This window comes from Triticum urartu, chromosome 1 (assembly GCF_003073215.2).
Source record: "Triticum urartu cultivar G1812 chromosome 1, Tu2.1, whole genome shotgun sequence".
NCBI lineage: Eukaryota > Viridiplantae > Streptophyta > Magnoliopsida > Poales > Poaceae > Triticum > Triticum urartu.
Window position 1 is genome coordinate 278,562,304 of NC_053022.1, and position 11,752 is coordinate 278,574,055.

The 11,752-nt window shown below is 43.3% G+C and overlaps 1 protein-coding gene across 1 annotated transcript; it reads right to left on the reverse strand.

Moving 5' to 3' along the window:
- Positions 1–674: 674 nt before the first annotated feature.
- LOC125507678 (long-chain-alcohol oxidase FAO1-like) lies at positions 675–9,412 on the reverse strand. Its single transcript, XM_048672176.1, has 3 exons — positions 9,063–9,412; positions 8,290–8,562; positions 675–2,635 (listed from the first exon to the last, which is right to left on the reverse strand). Exons 1-3 carry the CDS (start codon positions 9,306–9,308, stop codon positions 899–901), a joined length of 2,256 nt encoding a protein of 751 aa, XP_048528133.1. The 5' UTR covers positions 9,309–9,412; the 3' UTR covers positions 675–898.
- Between the last annotated feature and the right edge of the window lie 2,340 nt (positions 9,413–11,752).

An 11,752-nucleotide genomic window follows, 5' to 3' on the forward strand; every position in this document is an offset into this window, starting at 1 on the left:
TTTTCAATCCAGCCAATAGTTTAAGCTACAAAACATTTTGAATTTTCAATCTTAAAAAAAAATCTGCATGTCATCATCAATTTTTTTCCTACATGCATGTAATTATGTTCTAATTAAACAAGGATGGATGGAAACACCCATAAAAAAGAATGCATGCATGCATGAGAGGTTGCTGGAGGGAGATTAAGAAGGATATATCTTCCTTAAATTTCGTGCGTTAGGACGTTAGTCGCATCCTTATCAAAAACTGCTGCCGATAGACCGAAAGAGCGACCTCCGTCCTTCGTTGCCTTTGTCACCTCAATGTTATCGGAGTTCACCTCTATACGGTTACACCTGACTGTAGTTTTCAAATTGAAACCAAACCGTAAGTAATTGTCAAATTGAGACCAAACCATAAGGCCAGTGCCTCGGCCGTAAATGCATTACCCGCATGAATCGATTCCCCCCGCAAGCTTGTTAAGCTTACAAGCTTCAACAGTTCAAAAAAAAAAAGATTACAGGCTTCAAACCAACATAATTGAGCAGGTTTTTTTTGCCTTAGATAAGTTTACCGAGTTCAGCGGTCACGAGTTAAAGCTCAAGCTTAACTAACCGGCCCGTAACTAGCCAACCTTTTCTCGTTAATTCTAACCTGGTGAGTAAGAAAATATTTTTTTAACATGATACAGACGCAAACAAACGTTCATATACACATGCAATTGAACCGACAATTACATATAAATGTAAGGAAACAATTGAAACAACAATTACATACAATTGTTTGCGGTAAAAAAACAATTACATACAAATGTGTCATGAATCAGCTGCAGTTGTGGACAGTGTACCTGTGCGGATTGCACTTGATTAACCAACAATCAACACACATCATACATATGCTCCGCTACTGTTTCCCGCTCTACGCCAAGGACTCGGCGATATCCATGGAGAGGCAGTAGGCGAGAGACTGTATCGTGATCATGGGGTTCACACCAACGGCAGTCGGGAGGAGGCTGCCGTCGCAGACGTACAGGCCCTCGGCCTCCCAGCTCTCGCCTCTGCCGTCGACGGCGCCCTCCATGGGGCTGGAGCCCATCCGGCAGCTGCCCATCTGGTGCGCCGAGCAGAGCAGCGCCCACGTGTCCGTGCCCGGCTGCATCGGGCCCCTCGCCACGGTCACCTCGTCCAGGAACGCCTCCAGGTCCTTGTCCTGCACGCCCTTGCATCGCAGCCGCAGCCCGTCGCTGCGGTGCGTGCCCACCTCGGCCGCGCCGGCGGCCACCATGATGCGCAGGGTGCGGCGCAGGCCGTCGCGGAGCTCCTCGATGTCGCCGCGGCTCGGGCTGTAGTGCACGCGGCCCTCGCCGTGCACGCTCCCCGCGGCGCGGTCGCGGACCAGCGCGAACGCGTGCGCGGTGCGCGCGTACCGGCGCATCCTCTCCTTCATGTCGCGGCCCGACTCCCACGGGACCAACGAGGCGAAGGCCCCCGGCCCTAGCGCCGGTGTCTCGATGATGGTGCGCTCGGTGACGCGGTGCATGCTCGTGATGATGCCGCCCTCGTAGCACTTGCCGGTGAGCTGGGGCTCCTGGTTCTTGTCCGGGAAGTACCCCCACGCCATGGACACCGGGTGGAGGTGCAGGTTCCGGCCGACGTGCCGGTTTCTGACCCCGCTGTTGCGGAGCAGCGGCGGCGTCATGAGCGCCCCGCACGCCGAGATGGACACCTTGGCCTCGATGCGCAGCTTCTTGGTGATGCCGTTGCTCATGCACGTCGCCACCAGGCCGACGCACTTCTTGCTCCGGCCGTTCTTGTCGCTATTGTTCTGGAGGATGAAGCGCTCGGCCTTGCACCCGGCCAGGATCACCGCGCCGTGCTTGACGGCGTCGACGAGCCACGTCGTGTCCGTGCCGCGCTTGTCGCCGGTTGGGCACCCCAGGTAGCAGCTCCCGCAGTAGTGGCCCTCCGACGAGTTGCGCGGCACGCTGTCAACGGGCAGCCCGAGCGCCTCGCACCCGCGGCGCACCACCTTGTTCTGAAACCCTTCCTCCCTGCACCCGTCAGTGACGGCGAGCCGGGCGCACACGGCGTCCATGGCCTGCACGTAGCCCGCGCTCCCGAACACCGGGAGCCCGTGATCGCGCGACCACTCCTGCAGGACCTCCCGTGGCGTGCGGATACTGGCGGACCAGTTCACCGCCGAGCCGCCGCCGACGGCGGTGCCGGCGAACAAGACGGTCGACACGTTGGACGTGCAGAAGACGCCTCCCTGCTCGTAGAGGCGCTCCATGGACGGGCCCTCGACTGAGCTGTAATCATCGGGGGTGAAGTAGTCTCCCTTCTCGACGACAAGCACCTTGTGCCCCGAGGACGCGAGCACCGCGGCGGCCACGCCCCCGCCGCAGCCTGAACCGACGATGACGACGTCGCATTCCACCGCGTGATAATCGCCCGACGTGGCCGGCTTCACCGCGACGCCCTTGTCCGCGAGTGATCTGAGCAGGGTGGCGTCGTCCAGTTCCCTGGTCTCCACGACGCCGTTGTCCAGAGGCCGCGGCGCTGCCGCTTCCGCTGGATGTTTCTTCCGTTGCTCTTCCACGTTCGGCAGGCTGAAACCTATTGCTTTCAAGCATGGGTTCTCAGAGTTTTCGTTCAGCTGCACGTTGGAAACAGAGATAAATGTTTGAATGAATGTAAAATGGTGAAGCTTTTCACAAGAGCCTCGCTTCGCCACAACCCGTTACTAATAAATAAAGGTATAAAGGGAGAACTAGGTTGTAGCCTAGTGGCAAGGCTGGGCATTGGCGCACCCTGCCGTCTGGGTTCAAATCTTGTCTAAGGTCGAATTTCTGATTCCTCATTCGGGTGGATTTCTTCTATAAAACTAGGCTCTGGGTGCTAGTGTCCATGAATCTCATTTTTTTTCTAAAGATATATAAAGGATAATGTGGATATTTGTCAAATCATATCCATTTTCGTATGTATGATGAGTCGCCCGCTGTATATGTATACGAGGAGTAGCGTCACACAAACCGGCACACATCTCCTCCCTCTTAGGCCTGGTCCATTTAAATAATTTTTTGACTCCCGATCTTTTGGTTTACTTTCACCCTTTGTAATCAACTGGGACAGCTCACTTGCTGTGCCTAGTTATTTTTGTTATTCTTCTTGTTGGCATCATTTCACGCTGGTTTTCTTTCTTTTGGGGTTTTCTTTGGTTTTATTCATTTTTTATTTTTCTTTGTTTCTTCTTCTTTTTCTCTTTTCTTTTTCATATGCTTAAATTTGTGAATTTTTTTAGTCCATGAACCTATTTTCAAATGAATGAATGCTTTTCAATTTCCCAAGATTTTATCAAATTTATTGTATTTTTGGTCAAAATTGTGAACTTTTTTCAAATCGATGAATGTTTTTCAATTTCACAAACTTTTATCAAATTCGTGAACTTTTTTCTCAAATTCATGAACAATCGATTATTATTTTTAAATTTCCCAGACTTGTTTGTCACATTCATGTATTTTTTTCAAACCAATAAACTTTTTTGAACCTTTAAACTTTTATTAATCTATAAACATTTTCTGAATTTAAAAAACTGAAAATCATGTAACCAGACTACCCTATTATATAGCCAAGATCATGCCTCCTTCCATGTAAGACGAGATGGGACTAAAACCACGAACGGTACAGTCTGCTGCCTACAGGTACGTACATGAAGGCTGCAACAAAAAAACTCAAAACAAGTTTATGCCTTATGTACGGGTGATCAGTTTGGTTCATGGAATTGACGTCCCTGCCGCATGCACGCTAGTCACTATATGTGGAAGAAATTTTCCAACATCAACACAAAAAACCAAAAAATTGGTTTCTTTGATTTTGATATGGATTCGGTCTTCGGCTTGTGGGTTTTTTGTCCACCCGTAGCTCCCAAGGATGAAAAAGTTAGCGATATGGAAAAGTGTTCATCGATTTTTAAAAAAAGTTAACAGTTTTTTCAAAAAGTTCATTAAATTAGAAAAAGTTCATTGAATTTTGAAAAAGTTTAAAATTTTGAAAAAAATCATGAGTTAAATACTTTATTCATAGGAGGCCGCCCGACTAGGCCAGTCCATTGTCGCGCGCGGAAACGGGAAAAAGAAAATATGCAATTTTAAATACCAGTATAATTATGATTTAAAATATTTTCTTCTTCAAACCTGGCATGTATGCCTACCATGGGCAATGCCCACTGGCTGGCAAAAATTGAGGTCATTTCATGAATGTCCAAAAAAGCGACAAGTGCGTGTTTGGTAGGCCAAAAGACTCCGGCAAGAGCACATCGTTTCTCGACATCCTTAAAATGGCCCCAACTTTTTTCATGATCTTGTATGACCAATTCTAGGCACTAAGCCAAATTGTTGGTTTTTGACAATTTTTGCATTTCTGAAGTTTTCTCAGTCAAAAAGGAAGATAAATGGTGGACATGTCGCAACTTGCATATGGTATTGAAAATCGTTCGAACATGAGATGGACATGCCCACATGCTTGTAAAAGTTGGATAGGCCAGAAGGGTCTGTTGGAAAGCACATTATTTTTTGACACCCGTCAAATAGCCCCAGAAAATTACACGGCTTATATGACCAATTCAAGGCACTATGCCAAGTTTTTTTTAGTTTTCGATCATTCTGAATTTACTGGAGTATTTCTCGGCGAAAAATGGACGATAAATGGCCAGAAGTGACGCAACTTGCATATGGTGCCGGAATTCATTCAAACTTGGCATGAATGCCTCGTATATCCATGCTAAGCTGCTCCAAGAAGTTGATGTCATTTATCCATGGTCCAAAAAAACCATCAGTTCACAGGAATGTGTTAGACTAGGCCAGACGGGTGCATCCGTGAACATCTAGTTTTTCGTAATTTGAACGCTTCTTTTATTTTAAATTTTGGTAATTATCAATCAATATGAGCATTTTCTTATCCTAACAATTTCTCAAAATTTGCCAACATTTTTGCAATTTCAAATTGTGTATGGAAATTTTACAAACTTGAACACTTTTCCAAATTATGACAAATTCCCAATAATTTATGTTGAGCACAAATTGTAAACCATGTAATTTTTTCAAAATTTATCAACATTTTTAAAATGCAAACAATTATTAAATTTATCAACAAAAAAATTCAAAAATATGCACATTTTTAAAATCCAAAATGTTTTTAAATTTTTTAAAAAATATTTGAAAACAAGAATATTTTTTGGTGTTCCAAGAATATTTCTAATTTTTAAAGGTTAGAAAGGAATATTAAATTTCAAAAATAAGAAAAATGAATTGAAGAAGAAAGAAAAGAAAAACAAAAAATAGAAAAAAATGATTAGGCCTTGGCCCAACTAGACGATTGCATCGGTCCCGTCGGGTGCCTGTTGGGCCGGCCAAATGTTTGCAGATTTGAAAAAGGCTCATCAATTTTGAAAAATAATGTTTATAAATTTGAAAATAAAATCGCGAGCTTTAAAAGAGAGTTTGTGAAAGTTGAAAAGAGTTTGTGGGTTTGAAACAATGCTCACAAATTTGACAAATTTTCATGAATTTAAGGAGTTCGTAGATTTATGAAAAAGTTTATGATTTAAAAATATTCATGAATTTTTAAAAATAAATGGAAATGAAAAAAGAAGAAGAAAAAAATGGAAGGAAAAGCAAAAAAAAAACTCGCGTTGGTTAGTGTAGAGGAAAAAAGAAAGGTACTAGACAAGACAGGCTGCATATCGCACTCAGCGTGAACGGTGTATTTTTAGAAAAGATTATCCTACCTTTTATTATGAAGGACCATGAGAGATTTCCTTTGTTGATGCGTTTAGGAGGGGAGGGGGGAGGCTGTACTAAAGCAAAAGTGACTACATATAGATTTTCATTTAGTAGTTCCTGGTGTGCTTAGCATGCCACATAGGCGAACAAATGATATGACAACAATTAAGGAGGGAGAGAGCACTTTTGATGACCATGTGAAGCAAAAAATATTACTATTCTTCACATTTAAAAAGGAAATAAACATTAGGCTAAACTCAATGAAAAAAAATCCTATGATGTAAATCAAAGGACATCTCTTTTTCTATTTCTAGTAATAAAATTTGAGATATATGACATCTCATTCCTACAAGTTTTCTATTCCTGTGATATTCCTATCGTATGAACCAAAAGAGGCCTTGTCCTATGAACAAAAATAGACCTAGTTGCTAAATAATTAAATGAAGAAGACTTAGCTACAACAAGCTAAGCACCTATGCATTGATGACTTTAGTTGCTAAATAATTAAATGAAGAAGATTTAGCTACAACAATCTACTTCCTCCGTCACAGTTTATAAGTCCTACGCGTATACCTAGGTTGCCAATTTTATCACCCTAATATAAACTATATAACACAAAAATTATATCTTTTGAAAATAGAACATCTGAAGTTTATATTGGTATAATTTTTATAATATATGACTTATATTAGGTTGGTCAAACTGACAACCTAAGGGTACGCGCACGCCCTATAAACTGAGAGAGAGGAAGTAGTAAGCACCTATGCGTTGATGACTTTATTAACACTCTATCTAAACACCCGTGCATTAAAATGGGCCTAATTAAGCACATCACATAGCCTAAAATTCTAATCCCGGGAGCAGCCGATTCTAGAAGTGTGTGACCCTCTCAAGTGTAATTTTCTCACTACATTGGACCCGCTACCGAGCGAAGGAGATCGATGAAGCCATCAAAGCAGTGACCACATAGCTACTAGTGCTCATCTAATACTAACACATACTACCCCCATCTGGATTTATTATCCCTCATCGTATTTTGGGTCAAATATAATCACATATTTGGCTAGCAAAATGCTAATGCATGTCATAAAAATTATATTATTGGATTAGTATTGAATGTCAATTTCAATGATATTATTATTACTATACATAACTTATATTTTATTATTATAATTAAAGTCATGATTAAAATATGACTCGAAATACGAGGGGACAAGTAAACAAGGAGGTAGTAATATTTTTTTAAGGGTCTGTTTGGTTCCAATAAGTCACCTGACTTATAAGTCAGGTGATTTAAAATCAGTGACTTATAAGTCACGTCTGTTTGGTTGTCATCTGACTTATAAGTCACCTGAGCACATCTTCTCACCTTGTTTTTTAATATAAAGGTGATAGAACCTACGTAAAAGGGGGTGATTTATAAGTTTTAAGTTGGGGTGGAGCAACTTATGACTTATAAGTTGGGGTGACTTATAAGTTGGGTCCGTTTGGCAAAATAAGTCACTTTTTACACTTTTCGACTTCTAAGTTGGTGACTTATTTGGAACCAAACAAGGCCTAAGGCTAGCCATAGTGATGGTAACTTTGGTAGTAACTTAACACATCCCAAGATAATTTTGCTTATGTGGCAAGTATTTAACGAGGAAAGATGTGCTTGTGGTAACATAATATGTTACTGTAACATAGCGCTTCCCGAGGCAAAATGAGTCTGAACTAATAAATGAAGCAATCTATGACACTACTACTATATTACTTTGCATTATGAAAATAGTAACTTAGACTAGTGTCATATGCATGACACTAGTATAAGTTACTCCCTGCTATGACCGGCCTAAAAAAGATGGCCTTCAGTCTTTGCATCAGACGATGCATACATCCATTTTATTAATTATTCACTGCGATACGATGTAGAGGGTGTCTAGAAGGGAAGCCTTGAGTCCAAAGCATTCTGTCAGTCTTGATTTTGGCACGTGGCCGGACTGTGACCTAGCTGGATTTGTCAATGCGATTTAGACTAGTTACAATGAAAGTAACTTAACTAGTAACATCACGCATTTCAATACAAGATTGCTTATGTGGCAGCTAATTAATGAAGAGAGATGAGTTTGTGGTAACTTAAGTAGTTACTGTAACACCACACATTTCAAGACATAATGAGTCTATAGCTTAATAAATAAACTCTTTCATCATATCACTCATGTGTTACTACCCACTATGAAGGTAATAACATAAACCAGTAACATCGACAAGTTACTACTCTATATTACTCCCTACTGTGAGCAGGTATTGTGTCTTGTCCTGCGGCGCCAAGCAGTGCCATCACTGCTGTAACTACCATGACAGTGGACGGGCATGCGATTTCGTAACCGTGTAGAAAAGTGACGTGATCACAGGACCAGTCATGCAAACGTCGCTCTAGCTCGTACTGTAGTATAATCACGTGTACGATCCAACCCACTTGATCCGTAGACAATGTAGAACCACCCACCCATCAATCATCCAATCCAAGCAAGCATGATTAAGCAAGCACCTTGGTGTAGAAGACGTTGAAGCAGAGGGTCTTGACCATGGCGAAGGCGATCTTGACGGGGATGAGCCACCGCGCCCTGGTCCAGCGCCTGAGCGCCTCCTCTCGCCGCCCCACCGGCATGTCAGCGAAGCGGCGCACGTACGGGAACTCGCCGGAGACGCACAGCCGGCCGCACAGCGCCAGCGTGCCGAGCCGCGTGCACAGGAGCCAGAGCGTGACGTGCACCAGCAACCCCGCCTCCCACACGCACCGGGTGAAGGCCAGCTCCGCGACCTGGCATGGAAACCAATCGCCCAATTTGTGAGTATTATTATGTATAATCGTGCCTGGATGAATTGAAGGCAACAAAACACCATACTGGAGTTATATTAAAAAAACACTATACTGTATACGTACCTGAGTGAACAGTCTCATTTGTCCGTGAAATATTTACTCCTACCAAACTACGTACTGTACACGCGTACGAACTAGAATGTAGTCCAATTACACATGTACCAGCGTCAGCGTGGGATAGGGCAGCATCACGTACGCCTAATTAATCTCCGCGCATAGGAGACGGGCGGGGCCCGGTTAGATGAGAGTCGCGTAGCCGATAATGGTAATCTAGATTATTCTCCTGACGAGCGGTCATATCGGTAAGTTTTGGCGGATGGAGTATCAAATCAAATACAGTACTACGGAGTACACTATGGATGAACAAGGCAGTAACCGAGTACGTAGCGTATGTAAGGTACGAACACAGTTGTAGTATATGGATGAGCTCGATGGATCACCTCGTCGGGAATGGTGGAGTCGGCGCCGGATGCGAGGTAGAAGCGCTCGAGGTCCTTGTCGCGTGGCGTGTCCCTGCGCCCGTCGAGGGCCTCCTCCGGCGGCAGCGATGGGATGAGCGCGCCGCACATGGCCCGGAGCGCCTCCATCTGCGCCGGGTAGAGCCCGTGCGTGTATTTGTCTCGCCTCAGCACCCGCAGCAGCGGGTGTCCAGTCGCCGCCTTCTCCTTCCCCTCCAGCGCCGCCATTAGATACCCCCGCGAGAGCAGAGCAGTTAGCGCCGGACTAGAATTCCGTGTGGCTTTGCGCGCGCATTCGTCTGCATATAGATAGATAGATCGATCGAGAGTTGATAGGTGTCAATCTCGTTATTTAATACCGGTCATCAACTAAGACGCAGAAGGGCAACTTCCGGTCCGTTATCCATCTAGCTAATCAACGAGTTTTTCCAAAAAGAAGACAGAACCTTGCTATCATCGGATAAAAGTATTCCAAGGCTAAATCACCAAAAGGGAGACCCGTACAAAAAAAGATGTAACCAGGTCTCAGTCAACTGAGATTTAATCAAGTCTAAATCAAGTGATATAATATGCTAGAAAGAAAAAAAACTGAAAATAAAGTTTTGCATGGATCTCAGTGTAAGATCTCATGGATATAGCACCGATTAAGACTTAGCAACACTGTAAAGAAAAGGAGATACCTATCCATTGACTATAGTATACTACTAGCACATATTTTCTTTGATAAATGACGCTTTTATTAACTCAAAATGCAGTCTCAGGCAGATACAAAGTATGATGAGTAACATTCGACCTCTGTATAACGAAGATGCACACAGCCAAACACTAAGAGTCTGACAAAAAAATGAAAATAAACGAGAAACTGACGTATCGACAATAGTAGAGTCATACAAGCCCAACACTCTGCCTATGGCGAAGAACGTGGTGGGCCGATCCGGAGATTATATTGTCACCCATGTTAGGTAAAAACCTCCTTGGCCACCCGCTCCAACCCACATATGAAGCGAGTGCGTACAACAGAAAATAACCTACAAAGCAGAAGAGTTTATGCTATTAAATACCAAATTATTTCTACATAGCCAAAGCGACCACAATAAGGCATACGCTCCCACCCTTAATAACGTTTTGACCCTATTTGAAATACCATCCAACCAATAACCAAAATTATTGGCAATACTTGTGGGCGGATATAAATGGATGCTACTTGAATGATTGACCATATAGAATGCGCAAGTTTGCACTAGAAAAATAGGTGTTTGATTGTCTCATCGTGAGTACAAAAGCTACACTTACTTCCTTGCCAATTGCGACAGGCAAGGTTGTTTTTGGTTAGCACGACTCTCCTCCAAAGATACCATATGAAGATTTTAACTTTTAGTGAAATTTTCGACTTCCAATTTTTTATTATTATCCACTGGGACCTCTGAATGCGTGAGGGCATGGTATATAGAGTCGACCGTGAAGGACCCGGATGTAGTGAGGTTCCAGTGGAACACATCCCGTCCTTGTGTCAGGTTAATCGAAACCAATCTGGAAAATAGATTTTGCCATGACATAAGACGGGGCCGATCAAATCCCGCCTGAAAGAAATATTCGGCGGGGATGAGCTGAGACATGTGCGAGAGTATCATTCTTACTACGGACAATGATGTACAAAGCATGATATTGTTCTCAGAGGCTAGCATTGTCTAGCCAGTTGTCCTCCCAGAAACGAATCTCCGACCCATCATTTATCTCAAATGATCCAAAACGGAAAAGATGCTTCTTTACCGCCATTAGACCATCCCAAAAGTGTGAGTCACCAGGTTTCCAATAGGTCTGAGATACAACCTTTTGGTCTTGATACTTATTGGGCAAGAGAGTTTGCCAAACGCCATCCTCAGTAAGTAGTTTGAACAACCATTTACTAAGTAATGCATCATTCTTGACCTGAAGGTCATGAATGCCAAGGCCACCTTGGTCTTTTGGCCTATAAACTGATAATCCCCAAGTGTAAGGAATCATCGTAGCAATTTTCAAAGGTGGAAGTGATAAGTATGGAGTGTCAAACCCGCAAGGAGTTAAAGGTAAGATCAATATTCTCTCAAGTCCTATTTGCCACTGATACGAATCTACGTACACCGAACGTTTGCTTCCATCTAGAAACGAGAAATAAAACTACGTTGTGGGTATGAAGAGGGTAACTTTGCATGATATCGGAGAACTAAAATATAAAAATAGGTTATGTTAACATAAAGTGAGAATATATTATAATATATTACAAATAACGAGTGTGGAATAATGACGGGTCAGTGTGCCGAATTGTCCTAGGCAATTGTTAACAAGATCGGTAATCATTATTGCAATTTCATATGAGGGAGATGCATAAGCTAACATACCTTCTCTACATGGATGATATGCACTTATGATTGGAACTCTAGCAAGCATCCGCAACTACTAAAGATCATTACGGTAAAATCCAACCATAGCATTAAAATATCAAGTCCCCTTTATCCCATACGCAACAACCCCCTTACTCGGGTTTAAGCTTCTGTCACTGTAGCAACCCACTATAAGCGAATCATGAACGCATTGCAACACCCTACAGCGGGAATCCTTCACGTGTGGATGACACGAAAGGCACCATAGGACAACATCAAAATAAAACATACAACTCAAACCAATCTAGCTCA